Raw genomic sequence first — 15,659 nt, forward strand, 5'->3', positions numbered from 1 at the left:
CATTGTCGTCGACGGCACTGAATGACGTCGAACGAGTTCGGACGACGACGATTATGTTAATATATAATATAATTAAATGTTTTATTGCTAACGCATCTAATTTCACACTAGAGGCGAAAACAGAATTCTTTTCGGTATATTTATATTTTCAATTCTCACAATCAGTACAAAACCTTAATCATTTTCTTTCGTTTTGCATCGGGCGCGAAACAAATTGTACAGCGTTTGCTTTTGGTTTTGTTCCTGGATCGAAACTTTTCTCGAGTTTTGTTTTTCGTGCCATCCCTGGTTTTAAAGCTTGAAATTTCTACTTTCATTAATTCATTTAAATGAATATATACAGGGTGTCCCAAAAAGATCGGGACACCTAAATATCTCGGGAAACATAAGTTTTACAGAAAAGTGTTTCAGACAAAAGTTATATGATTTAAAAATATATATTTACTGATCCTATCAGTTTGACCTTGGGTTGCGTAACCAAGGTCAGGTCAAGGTTACATTGATTTTCTGAAATGGAACACCCTATTTTTGATTCAAGAATCTAATAGCTGATGTCGAGAGCTTTCCAAAACGCTATAATGAAATATTTTTTCATGAAGTACTTTTCAAGTTTTACAGTATCGCCGGCACTAGCATTACCCAAGATATGTAATACCACACGTTATGTTTTTGTTTGTGCGTTAACTGAAGGTCAAGATTCACGGACCACCGACCGATCTCGCCTTGATCTCGACATCAGCTATTAGATTCTTGAATCAAAAATAGGGTGTTCCATTTCAGAAAATCAATGTAACCTTGACCTGACCTTGGTTACGCAACCCAAGGTCAAACTGATAGGATCAGTAAATATATATTTTTAAACCATATAACTTTTGTCTGAAACACTTTTCTGTAAAACTTATGTTTCCCGAGATATTTAGGTGTCCCGACCTTTTTGGGACACCCTGTATAATAGTTCAACATCTTAACATTCAGACCGTAGTAGCGCTTCGTATTTAAAGTAATATCTCTACTTTCGAATGGTTACTATATTTTTTGAATTTATGTGAATTTTGTAATTTTTATATATATAGAGAGAGAGAGAAAATTACGAGCTAAAAACAAAAGGAAAATTTTTCTTCTCACTTTGTGGGTCTGTCACGTGTAAAAAAAATTTGCGAAAATTTCCGACTATCTATATTGTAAAAGGAGTTTTTCTTACCAAATCGTTTTTTTTTTAATTTCTACGATAAAAGTTTCTACTATTTTTTGTTCTTGAATTATTCGCGAGTTAAGTAAAGAGGAGCATTCTGACTTTGATTGCTCATAACTCCATTAAAAATCATTGTACTCAATTTAAAAAAAACAAATTCTTAAAGCTGAAACGTTACTCAATCGGATAGTATTATTAACTGCTAATTTTTTAAATAAAAATATATAGAAATTTGAGTTAAAATGTGATATTACTATCCTTATAACCATTACGCAATGGAAAAAAGGACAGTATATTATATTTTTAGCTCAAATGTACAGGGTGTTGCACCATCATACAGGTTAGTATGACGGGTTGCAGGCGCGCGAGATCGTTTACAATTGCAAATGACAAGCATGCTGAGTAGTGACGCTTAGCCAGATTGCGCGGCAAATGATCGTCAAAATGACATTGTAATTTTCATGATCATATTTGTATAATCAGCACACCAGAATACAGTAGTATAATACCAATCGACAATAAAAGCGAAGAGTTCACCCTTTCGGAACTACCCAAAATTCGGTCAGTGATCGAACTTGTACAAAGATATAGAACAATTTTGTAATCAATACATTTATTAAAAATCTAAAGGTACGTTTCGTGACCACAGGTCCTTTTTCAGCATATATTTAAAAAATATAAATAAAATCGCAAAGTTTATTTATCAAATATAATTATAAATATAATATACGGTAATGAGAAGTTAAGACTCTTGAAAGTTTTGTTCCATTTGAAGATGCAATATGATATAAATTATAGATGATATACAGAAACCATTTTTCATTTGAATCTCTGCGTTGACTGTGTTAAGATGTTCTGTGTCCTTGATTTTGATATAATATATGTTGAGATTAATGTATAAAGAATACGGCTATTTACCTTTTAATAGGATTTCAATATAGTTATATACTATTTTAATAAATCATATGTCATATATTGTATAATAACAAATTAAATATATTTAATGAGAACACATGAGAAAGGTAGTTAAGAATACATAAGTGTAATACATTTTATAATTATATCAGTTCTGAATATGAGTGTAACGATAACAAGTTGAGTTTCATGATGATTGTGCTTATACTAAACTTATCTCATAAATCCGTTATTGCAAGGCCTTACAACACAGAACGCACCCGTCATGGTTAGCTAGCTCATTTCTATCGTAGAATAATTGATTCAAACAAAAGAGCTTCAGAAATTATAAACAAGTTACTATGTCAACGCTAGTAATACCATCTTTTTAAAAACAAGCGATCTATCAGAATTAGTTAGAAGCAATTACATAAAATTACTATTTTCCAAAAATATATAACAAAAAAACTTTTATACTGACTTCGGATTACTACTTGACTTTGGCTTGACACTATCTGTCTACAGGGTTTGTCCGAAAAGTAATAGGACTGAGTGGATTAAGAAAAATTTATTGAGCCGATCGTTACAATTCTTTAAAAACTTTCAAAATATGCTCCTCCTGCGTCGATACAACGCTGCCAACGCGATTTCCAAGCATCGAAGGCGTCACGGTAGGCATTTTCCGGAATGGCCTTTAGAGCCGCGGTGCAAGCTGCTTTGATCCCCTCAGTCGTCTCAAAATGCTGTCCTTTCATCGGTCTTTTCAGGCGAGGAAACAAAAAGAAGTCCGGGGAGGCCACATCTGGGCTGTAGGGCGGCTGGGGAAGCGTTGGGATGCCTGCCTGGGCCAGGTAGCTGGTCGCAGGAAAGGAGGTGTGAGCTGGAGCGTTGTCATGGTGCAACTTCCAGTCGACTGCGATGTCTTTTCGGACTCGATTGACCCTTCTTTTGAGTCTCTTGAGCACCTCCACGTAAAATTTGGTGTTGACGGTTTGTCCAAGAGGAACAAACTCATAGTGGACGATGCCTTTGATGTCAAAAAAGACAATGAGCATCGTTTTCACTTTGGATTTGCTCATTCTTGCCTTCTTGGACATGTGTGAAAGTGACCCCCACTTTTTTGATAACGTAATCACAGATGACGAGTCTTGGGTATTTGAATACGATCCCGAGACAAAGAGGCAATCTTCCGAATGGCACACGACGGCATCTCCTAGCCCAAAGAAGGCAAGAATGAGCAAATCCAAAGTGAAAACGATGCTCATTGTCTTTTTTGACATCAAAGGCATCGTCCACCATGAGTTTGTTCCTCCTGGACAAACCGTCAACGCCAAATTTTACGTGGAGGTGCTCAAGAGACTCAAAAGAAGGGTCAATCGAGTCCGAAAAGACATCGCAGCCGACTGGAAGTTGCACCATGACAACGCCCCAGCTCACACCTCCTTTCTTGCGACCAGCTACCTGGCCCAGGCAGGCATCCCAACGCTTCCCCAGCCGCCCTACAGCCCAGATGTGGCCCCCCCGGACTTCTTTTTGTTTCCTCGCCTGAAAAGACCGATGAAAGGACAGCATTTTGAGACGACAGAGGGGATCAAAGCAGCTTGCACCGCGGCTCTAAAGGCCATTCCGGAAAATGCCTACCGTGACGCCTTCGATGCTTGGAAATCGCGTTGGCAGCGTTGTATCGACGCAGGAGGAGCATATTTTGAAAGTTTTTAAAGAATTGTAACGATCGGCTCAATAAATTTTTTTTAATCCACTCAGTCCTATTACTTTTCGGACAAACCCTGTATATATCTGTGTGTCAAAATATTTTATTTATTTATTTTTTCTCTTGCCTTATGAAAATCTATAAAAAGTACATATGTATATCTTTTATAAGAATTTCAATCTAACGCTAAAAAAATTTATTTTTCTCTTTTTTTCCCTCCTTTTTATTAATATTAACGCTATTACTTTATTTATTAAAAATATGTAGAAGGTCTTTTCTTTCCTTTTCATACTAAAAAAGAAAAAATTTTTAATTATACAGAGTGTCTGAGACCACCCGTACACCCCTTTCCATCTCGGAAACAGCATTTTAGAAAAAAAAAAAAAAAACGTTTCAGACAAAAGTTCTAAATGATCTATTCAGTGATCTGATCAGTCTGGTCTTAGTGATGTCACCAAGATCAGAGCAATGTCACTTTGAATTTTTTAAATGGAACCTCCTATTTTTTATTGTATATTCTTATAGCATACCTCGAAAGCTTTCCAAAACACTATAATAAAATATTTTTTCATAAATTACTTTTCGAATTATAATGCTTGAAAGTTACAGTACCGCCGGCATTAGCATTATCCAAGGTACCTGACCGACGGTTAAAATCTCTTGAATGCTGTTCAGGATCATGTCTTGGATATCATTTATCAAGATCAAAGCCAATGGAGGTTGTACTTCTTATTTTCATTTTTACGTACGTGTAAAATAATAAATGAATTTTTAGTGCAAAAATGAAAATAAGAGGAATAATCTCCAATAGCCTTGATCTTGGCAAATGTTATCCATGACATGATCCCGAACAACAAGAGGTTGTAACTGTCGGTCGGACATCTTGCGTAATGCTAATGCCGGCTGGGTGAACTTGGCTATTTTCATAAGTTAGTAACTCGTTAACCATTGCGAAAATTGTAAAATGGTAGAGGATTTTTCTTCTCAGTTTAGTCCATTCTGCCCCTATGCGAAAAATTTATCATTACTTTCCAAACATCCTGTATATGTATATATTTCTATTTTTGGAATTTAATCTAGCGTTATTTTTAATTTACCTAAATATACATATATAGTGACGAGCAAAAGTGTAAACGTACTCTATTAATTTTATATAGAAGGCAATAATACAGCCAATTTTTAATCAATCGATAAGGATTAAGTAATAGTAATTACGAGGTGACTTTCTGATGAATAAAAGTATCAAGCAAATAGAAGGCGCAAATTCGAATCAAATCTAAACACAGATATATGTAATAATCTTTTAAATTATTATATTCTTAAAAAATTGCTATGGAATATAAATTTAATTTTAGTAAGAAAACCGTGCATAACATGTTTCGGCATCATAATTGTGTCATCATTAGATGTTCTAATATCGCAGTGAATAAAAAACTAGTAGAAAGTCAAATACATTTTAAATAGTCAACATTTAATCTTAAAACAGAATAAAAACGAAGTGAAATATTCATATACATTATATCTAATTCCTATTATATGTGAGTCAGTTGTGACACGATGGATGGAGAATGAAAACGAAAATGCTCAAGCGATTGAACGACCGGTTGTTAGATAGTTTCCACGAAGATCTATTAGGAAACAATATTTTAGAACAAGTTCAGTAAGCAAATTCGTTACTCCATTGTAGAACTCACCGTGATGGTCTAAAATCTTAGAACATATATAAATGGAACGGACATTGCCTATACTTCCCATGGCTCGCGCTGATGCAAACGTCTGTGCGAGAGAGAAAGGTAGTAAGGGATAAATGTTCCCAATGCGCATGCGCAGCATCACGTTTTACCCATCTGTGTAATGTACGAATGTGTAAAAACACTAAACCAACTGTACAATTCACACAGATGACGGTGCTGCGCCTGCGCATTGCGAACATTTATCCCTTACTACCTTTCTCTCTCGGATGTGGCTTCACGTTCAGCGCCCTGTGCCCCTTCCATTTATATATGTTCTAAGTCTAAAATTCGTCTATCGCATGAAGTATATAAAAATGCACGTCAGGTTGGTTATATCAGTTACTGTGATTAAAAAATAAATTAATAAATATGAGATTGTCTCAATTATTAGTTAAATTTATAAAAATTAAAGATGTATAGAATTTTTGTTGTGACTGCTGTGAAGGTCTGATTCTGACTGATATATTTCAACTTATAATACATAAACTTAGCGCTGCAAAGTCATATCTTGTTTATAATCGGTATGTAAGTCTTATGAAGTTCTTCCGTATCAGTCTGTAAGTTAAGACTGTTTTTCTGTTTTTTAATATTTAGCATTTCCGAAATTAGGTGTTTGTTATAGCACGGTCCTTTGTCAAGAATTATGATGTCCCAATCAAATTCGTGTCCCTGTTGTAACCTGTGTTCAGTTATCACGGAACGAGTGGACATATTCCACTGGATGTAGTTTCGATGTTTGACAATTCTGGTTTTCAATTATCTACCTGTCTGTCCCACATATGTAGCATCACAGTCCAAGCAATTGATCTTGTAAACTACATTGGTCTTGGATGAATGGGAGTGTGGATCTTTTTGAACCTTTATAAATTTTTGTAATTTATTGGTACTGTAAAATCCGACTTTTGTATCTTTACTATTAATCTGTTTAAATTTTTCGGTAACAGAAGGTAGATATATATGGAACTGTGAACCAAGAAGTTCTATCAGATGAGGTCATGTCATCAGAGTGGACCGGCGCTTCTATTTTTTATCTTGTGAGGCTTTGGATTCTCTTGTTCATGGTGTTGAAAATGAAATCAAGCGGATAATCGTTGTCAAGTAATATGTTAATTATAAATTTTAAGTTGTCCGTGTGGTTCTCTACATCAGATAGTAATATTGCTTTGTCGATCAAACCTATGATAGTACCTCTCTTCTGTGAAATTGGATGGTTGGAGAAAAAATTCAGATATCTCCCTGAATAGTTTGGTTTGTGATATCAGTAAAAAATTAATGATTTACCTTCCCTCTGTTGAATAAAACGTAACGGTTTATTTTCGTGAGTATTAACAGTGTATCGAATATTTTACAAAATTAAGTATTTAAAGCAATGTTTACAGTTTTGCATGTATCATCAGATGGGATAGCGAATAAATGATGTAGAACGAAACTGTCAAGAAACGAACTATCGTAAGACTTTTTGTTTACGTTCCAACAATATTGGTCGAACCCAATATTTTCTTTTTAAAGTCATTTTATTTTTTTCCGTATATTACAATCAAATTAATAACCATAAGTGCTACATTTTTAACTCGCTGAACATGCATTGCATAATTAAGTTTTCCATTTAATTTTGTCAAAACAAAATTATATTGCTTTACAGGTTAGAGACGATTCGTTAAGTTAACATTACATCACAGATAGGCTTTTGCTGGATTCACATTGGATTCGACGTGCGTCGTTTTACAACCAATAAAAAGCAGAATTTTATTTCGTATCGATAATACGAAGCAAAATCCTGTTTTCTGATTGATTGCAGAGCGTCGTACGATGCACGTCGGATCAAGTGTGAATCCAGCAATTGTAGACTATACGAACTCGATTTCTTACGTTACGGTTACATTAAAAGTTACGAATCTCTATTGTATCCGTTCCTTTAATCTATCTATCTGTTACGTATATGTACCCAATTCACAGTTTTGCGCAGTCAATTGCGCATTCTGTGATCTCAGCATGTTGCTGTGCTCCATTAGCAAGAATTAAATTATATTAGCTTCTCAAGTCTATCAATATCTTTCTCCAATTCGATACTTGTGAGAAAGGGGGGGGAGGGGAAGAAAATTCAAGTTGCCTTACTCTTTTCAAGTGACAACTTAATAGAAATGCGCAGTCTATTCTTATTACGTCTATGGTTGGGCTTATCATGGCGTAAATATTATAAATGTAAAACAGGATTTAACCGCAATGTTACACATGAGCACTATCTCTTTTTATTGATAAACAACACATCTCAAAAATACATTCGAATGCGTACATACTTATAAATATGTTTACGTGAAACAGTGTTTACGTAAACAGTATGATAGATGAAAAAGGGGGGGAATAAAGATAATCACATAATGATAACAGCTAATATTATATTAATAATAAATAATGTTGGAAATAGGATTAAAAAATTTTACTTTATATAAGTATTTTATAAAAATAATTCTTACATAAGGATTTGTTATGTCTTTACCGGTGAAAGAAATAAGATATACAATATGTCTTAAATTCAATTTCAGTCAAGTATAACGAATTTTCTGTGTTTCGTAGATAAATTTGAAACGTGGCATGAAAGGAGTTCCTGTGGAAATATCAAGAGAGACATGCACTGCTTGTGCAGGTAGTATGATATTAGAAATGGCCGCTTTATCTCGATTAACAGGTGAACCGATTTTCGAGGTAAAATATTCTATGGATATGACATGATATACGAAATGTAACAGAGTAATCGTACTAAGTTCATTTCTTGAAAAATATGCATTTTCTTGGAAAATGTATCAAATAAAAATTTTTTTACTCTTTGAGGGGGACATAAGATGGTACCATTAGTTTGACCTTAAGGGCTATCGCACATGAAATGCATAACAGAGCATAAGCATAACGTAAGGCCGTTAAACCAATGAGCATCTTATGTAAATCAATATGGCGACATTATGCTAGATGCTCATTGGTCCAGCAGTCTTATGTTATGCTTATGCTCTGTTATGCATTTCATGTGCGATACCCTTAAGTCTCATAGACCGTCATCAAGGGTAGGGCAAGATTACATTAAATTTTTTAAACAAAACCCTCCATTTTTTATTACATATTCTCATAACTTACCTTAGCATTTTAAAATATTAATAAAATATTTTTACATTAAATACTTTTCGAGTTATAAGGCTCGAATGTTAAGTACCACCGGCATTAGTGTTACTCAAAGTGTTCGATCGACAGCTAAAACCTCTCAAATGTTGTTCAGTATCATGATCTGAATACTATTTATCAAAATCAAGGTCATTGGAAGTTATTCTTATCTCATTTTCATGTAAAAATAAATTTTTAGTGTAAAAATGAAAATAAAAAGAATAACCTCCAGTGGCTTTGATCTTGACAAATGGTATCCAGATCATGATACTGAATAACATTTAAGAGATTTTAGCCGTTAGGTCTGACACTTGGATAATGCTAATGCCGGTGGTATTATAACTTTCAAACCTTGTAACTCGAAAAGTATTTAATGAAAAAATATTTTATTGTAAATTTTTATTTTAAAAAGCTCTCGAGACAAGCTACGAGAATGTACAATATAAAACGAGGAGTTCCATTAAAAAAATTCAACCTTGCCCTGACCTTGATGCTATTTAAGGTCGAACCAATGGTACCATCTTGTGCCTCCTTCGAAATAAAAGAACTTTTGTTTGAAACATTTTTCAAAAAATTAGCCTCATACGATCACTCCGTTACATTTTGGTAGCGTTCCACTTTCGCCACGCTTGCGAGCATTATGTTATCCTTTAACCTTTTAGGTTGTCGACATTTTTTCGTTAGTGATTTTTTTCTTGAAAATTTTTCTTTATAAAAGTAACATACACATGGCGAAGAATATCGAGATTTGTGCAGAGCCATCCAAAGTGGCTTTCCAAGCAGGGAATGTATAAAAAAAATATTTATTTTCTCAAAAATAGTGTATTTGGTGGTTTTTGGTATCCAATTCTGAGCATAGATTTATGAAATCTCAAGCCCTAAACGTAATATTGACAACATAAATGAATATAAACGTATAGATTCACGCAGAGAACTTTTCTTTAGTATTACTCAGAGCTAACGACATGGACGTAGAAAGTTTCTAGCTTCTATTTGACTTTTCTTTTTTGTTTAGTTTTTAATTTTTTGTATTTTTCTTGTTTTATAATTTTTTTTACTTGTTAATATTTTTTAATTTTTTGTGTATTTTTTAATATTTATATTTTTTAAATATATTTTCGACAACGTACACACATATGTGTTTAATACAATTAGTATTTAAAATACCATTAAAAATGGCGGTATTTTAATCCACACTCAAGAACCACAAAAGTGGCTTTCTAAAGCTTTCGACAGTCTAAAGGTTAATATTTGAAAACAATAAGAATGAAATGATGCTCGCGAGCATTGCAAACTTTAAGTGAAACGCACTCTTTGTGTATAGTTGATAATGATTGCTGATTAGAACTAAAATGACAAGTATTGTTTCATTAGGAAAAAGCGCAGAAAGCTATGGACGTTTTATGGCGGATGAGACATCGTGGTACAGACTTAATGGGATCTGTGTTGAATGTTAATTCTGGAGATTGGGTACGAAGAGATTCCGGGGTCGGCGCTGGCATAGACTCTTATTATGAATATTGTCTTAAGGCATATATTTTACTCGGTAATTATTTATATTTTATGTATATGTGCGGATAGCTAAATTATCAACTACACTTCCCAATATAGACATAAAACAAAAAAAAAGAAAAATTATCTTTCAAGGGATATATAATACGTTCAATAAATTTTTTATAATGTCGGTTAAGAAATGAGAATAAAGAGAACATAAACATTAATTTTATAGAATTATAATTTTATAGAATTATATAATTTTTTATTGCATTATTTCTAATTAAATATACAAAGCCGGAGACATTTAAACTGTTACAAATTATTATTTCTGAAAGTCAGCAAAAAATGTTGTAGATAAATGTCGTTTGGTTCAAAGGGAGGAGAAAGATAAAGATGTTGGTTTGACCTTGAGTGTAGGTATCAAGATCACATGAGGTTCATTATTTTTTAAATTGCATGATTTTTTTATGTAAAATAATTTTTCTATATAATTATTCTGCATATAAATATATCAAATTGATGTTCATGGAAGTAATAAGGTGTGTTTATTTTTCGGACGCATTTTCATCACGTGTGCAGTGCCTGAAATCCAGCATCTTGTACTCGCACACATAACGAGTAGAGAACTTATAATCAGAGAATCGCTAACTTAACCCGTAACCCGAATCGCTCGCTGATTGGCTGAGGGTTCGTGGTGCTTGAAAAGGTTAGGGGTGGCCACGGAGTAATAAGGAGATCAAACTCAAGCGGCCGGTCACGAAAAAAGTGGGCTCGAAACACGGTGTAGAAAAACCCATGGAAAATCCGGCAGATGTGATTTTAGTGCCATCACGCCTTGTGGGAAAAGTTGGAAATATTGACTGTCACGTGGTCATAGATCACACGTATGTATCACTACATACATACATACGTGTGACAGTCAATATTTCCAACTTTATATCATATATAAACAAATGAGATAGCATCATATTCATTATGGTCATCTTAAAGTACAAGGCACAGCTTTAATTCAATCCCTATTGAAATTCTCTAGCACGTCAGGTTCACCTATACTTATAACGTTGTTTCAAAAATGGCCAAAAACGTGTTTTTCGATACGATTTCAATTTTCTGAAAAACCTAATATGGTATAAAAATTTCGTTTCCGGATTTGGATTCAGCATGAAAAACTACAATAGAAAAGTACAGCCATATCTTTGATGATTAAAAAAGTTCTATTTTGTCAGTGTAATTGCATCACACATTTATCTTACATTAATATACAAAATAATGAATAAATTAATTAGCATAAAAAGAACGCAACTACGTTTATACAGCAGCGATAAATCAAGTTTAGTAATATCCGTAGTTATAACTCTCGAAATATGTACTCGTTTAGGGGTTTTAATTTATCCTACCGATGTTATAACTTCTGAGTGAAGTCTCCTATGATACCAACTTAAAAAAATTATAAGATTAATAGGAAATGTAAAAGAAAATTTTATTTAGTTTTACATACGCATATTAATAAATAACAGTACATACAATTTTATAGAGAAGGTCAATAGAATTTTTGTAGTGAAGCCCAATGAATATCATAAAATCTGTTGTTACAAGATTCATTCTGAATATTGAATATATAATAACACAATCAACAGTACAAATATTAAATGTTAAGCGACGATGTTTAAATGAGATTATATTACTGCATTTATTAAATGTTACTCCACCAAACCATTTGCTTGGCGTTACAATTTTATATAATTACATTTTGTATTCTCTTTTTCTGACTCTTATGGTGAAGAATTGTCGATTATCAGCTAATTTATAATACTACAGAATCTTCTCTTTAAACGCGGCATGCCTCTTCTAACGAAAATCAATAAACGCAACTATTTAATTATTTGGTTATATTATAAGCTCATAGCCTTTAAAGTTGGCAATACAAGCGTAACAATCGCTCGTTGCGTTTTTACGGTCTTCTAAAACCGGTTTTATAAATCTACATCTCGCTATCAGATGTAGAGTAACAATTATTAATATTATACATTTTATTAACTAGCGTTTTTATATTATTATAACACTATCGTTTACACGACATTTTACATTAGCAGTTGTAACTACTGTTATTACTGCCATGTAAACATTAGTCACAATTGCTTTTAGAAAAAATTATGTAATTTGCAATATGCAGTCAGGGGTGGGCAAAATACTCAAAAAATTGTATTTAAATACAAAATACAAAATACTCCAAAAATTGTATTTAAATACAAAGTACTTTCAAAAATGTATTCAAATACAAAATACTCTCAATAAAATTAAAATGTATTTAAATACGTATTGTAAATACATATTGTATTTCAAATACTGCCCACTCTTGGCTGAGACACAATGCTAGAGGTTGTTGTTCACCAACAAGAATAAACAATGTAAACAAGAATAAATAATGCATTATGCACATCATGCGGGAAATGGAACGCACTTTAGATTGAGTCAACAATGGTGCGATTTTAACTTTAATCAAAAAAATTTTTATATAATTTAAATGTATTTAGTATTTATAAATTAAAAATACAAAATACTAAAAAAAAGGTATTTAAAGGCAAAATACAAAATATTCTCAAAAAAAGTATTCAAATACGAAATACAAAATACAAAAATGTATTTAAATACATTTTTTAAATATATGTCTTTTAAATACTGCTCACCCCTGTATACAGTTACATATCTTTGATATTTTTAGGGATAATAACTTGTAATACTTTAAATGCCTAATTTTATACAGATGCACGTACGCATATACATTTTGTGTGTACATATGCAAGGTGTTCCATTTTAAAGGATTCATTCAAATATCTCAAAGACACGGCGTTAAATCGAAAAATATTTCTGATCAAAGTTTTGTGATTTCGATGGAGATACATGATGGTATCATTAATTTGACCTTGGATAATGTTATTTTTCAAGGTTAAGACAAGGTCACTTAAAAACAAAACCTTCCATTTCTTATTACATATTCTTGTAGCATACCTTAAGAGCATTTCAAAATACTAATAAAGTATTTTTACATTAAGTACTTTTCGAGTTATGGCTTGAAAGTTACAATACCGTCAGCATTAGTGTTACTCAAGGGGTCCGACCGACGGCTAAAATCTCTTGAATGTTCATGATTATTACCTAGATAACATTTGTCAAGTGAAGCTAAAATTCTTTTTTATTGGATACTTTTCTAGTTGTAAAACTTGAAAGTTATAGTATAATATCTTCGGCATTAACATTATCCAAGGTATCTACCGTCCAGCCGACGGTGACTAAAACCTCGTTGCTCAGAGTCATGAGTCATGACTCGTAACCTTGTTGCTCAAAGTCATGAGTCATGACTTATAACCTTGATAATATTCGTTAAAATCAAAGCCATTAGAGGTTGTTCCTCTTATTTTCATTTGTAGAAACAAAAATTAGAAAAACAACATTCAATACCTTTGATCTTAACAAATGTTATCAAGGTCATGACTCTGAGCAACAGTCACGAGGTTTTAGTCGCCGTCGGCTGAATGGCGGACACCTTGGGTAATGCTAATGTCGAAAATACTTTCAAGTTTTACAACTAGAAAAGGACCCAATAAAAAAGAATTTTATTATAGTGTTTTAAAAAGATCTTGAGGTTAGCTACGAGAATATATAATGCAAATGAGGGGTTCCATTTAAAAAATTCAAAGTGACCTTGTCCTGACCTTGACAACGTCATCCAAGGTCAAATTAATAATACCGTTTTATGTTCTCTTCGAAGTCATAACTTTTGTCTGAAACATTTTTCATTTAATGCAGTGTTTCTGAGATATTTGAGTGGATTTTTTAAAATGGGACATCTTGTATTAGAGATGCATCGGATCGTAAAATTATCGGATATCGGATATCCGGTACAAATTTTCCACAATTCTTTAAGAAAAAAAGAGGCAAAGGAAAAATAGCGATAATAATTAATCGCCTATGGAACAGGATTTGCAATACAGTTTCAACATTGCTTAGTAATCAAAGTTTAATATTAATTTTTTCATGATGGTCATTTCAGCATTTTCCGGTGACAATCTAGGGTACAGTTCCGAATGACCCCTGCTCGCGATTGATCTTTTTTTCTGAAATTTTATATATAAGTTGTTTTTGATGTAAGAAATGAAAAACCTATAGTCTCAATTTCGGGAAATGAAAAAAAAATTTTTTTTATATTACACTATTTCTTGACTAAAAACTGATTAAAGAAATATGACTTTCCACACGAAGCAACTCCCACCTCACCTCTCCCCCTGCTTAGGGGACCACGACTTCCACGCGAAGCGACTTCCACCCCACCTCCCCACCTGTTTAGAAGCGCACGATTTCCACACGAAACGACTTTCAATCCACATTCCACCCTGCTTAGGGGTGCACGACTTCCACCCGAAGCGATTCCTGCCTCACCTCCCCCCTGCTTAGCAGCGCACGACTTCTATGCGGAGCCACTTTCACCCCACTTTCCCTCTGTTTAGAAGCGCACGACTTCCACGCGAAGCGACTCTCTCCCTGCCAAGGGACGCACGACTTTCCATGCAAAGCAAATCTGCCTGAATGAAAATAAAAATTTTTTCTTTCATTTCTCGAAATTGAAACTATATGTTTTTTATTTCTCACACTGAGTAGAATTTATGTATAAAATTTTAAGTTAATCGCGGGCGAGGGTCATTCGGAACTATATTCGTAATGAAAAATGTAATATAAACGTAATGAAAAATGGGAAGTTCCATTTAAAAAATTCAAAGTGACCTTGCCCTGACCTTGACAACGCCACCCAAAATCAAACCAATGGCACCATTTTATGTCCCCCTCAAAGTCCTAAAACTTTTGTCTGAAACATTTTTCCTTAAAATGCACTGTTCAAGAGATATTTGAGGTGATAGATTAAAATGGGACACCCTGTATATGTATACGTGTATACAGGATGTATCATTTTAGTTGACACACTAAAATATCTCTTGCACAGTCAATTTTAGGGAAAAACATTTTTTTTTAATGCATTGTTCAAGAGATATTTTAATACGTCAATTAAAATTATACACTCTGTATATAGGGTGTCTGGTAAGTTGAACAAAGCGAAGATTGTAAAATAGTAGTAAAGGACTTTTTAACTCAATTTATTTCGCTCTATTTACACACGAGTGCTTTATTAAAACTTACCAGGCATCCTGTATGTATATATATATATATATATATACACAGGGTGTCCCATTTTAAATGATCCAGCCAAATATCTCGAAAACTAAATCCAGTAGACAAAAATGTTTCAGACAAAAGTTGTTTGACTCGAAGGGGGACATAAGATGGTGCCATCGATTTGACCTTTGATAGTCCTCTGAAGGTCACCTTTAATTTTTTAAATGGAACCCCTTATTTCTCATTGCACATTCTTACAGCTCATCTCGAGAGCTTCCCAAAACACTATAATTAAGTTACTTTTCGTTAAGTACTA

At 33.3% G+C, this 15,659-nt stretch overlaps 1 protein-coding gene across 2 annotated transcripts in view; it reads left to right on the forward strand.

Moving 5' to 3' along the window:
- The window catches only part of Edem2 (ER degradation enhancer, mannosidase alpha-like 2), a 64,960-nt gene that overhangs the window by 5,368 nt on the left and 43,933 nt on the right, over positions 1 to 15,659 (forward strand). For both annotated transcript variants that reach the window (XM_018511948.1, XM_018511947.1), the window contains exons 7-8: positions 8,105 to 8,233; positions 10,055 to 10,226. In XM_018511948.1, coding sequence (XP_018367450.1) covers positions 8,105 to 8,233; positions 10,055 to 10,226 — 301 coding nt within the window. The remainder of the gene's footprint in view (positions 1 to 8,104; positions 8,234 to 10,054; positions 10,227 to 15,659) is intronic.

Source organism: Trachymyrmex cornetzi, unplaced genomic scaffold (genome assembly GCF_001594075.2).
Source record: "Trachymyrmex cornetzi isolate Tcor2-1 unplaced genomic scaffold, Tcor1.1 scaffold39, whole genome shotgun sequence".
In the NCBI taxonomy this organism is placed as follows: domain Eukaryota; kingdom Metazoa; phylum Arthropoda; class Insecta; order Hymenoptera; family Formicidae; genus Trachymyrmex; species Trachymyrmex cornetzi.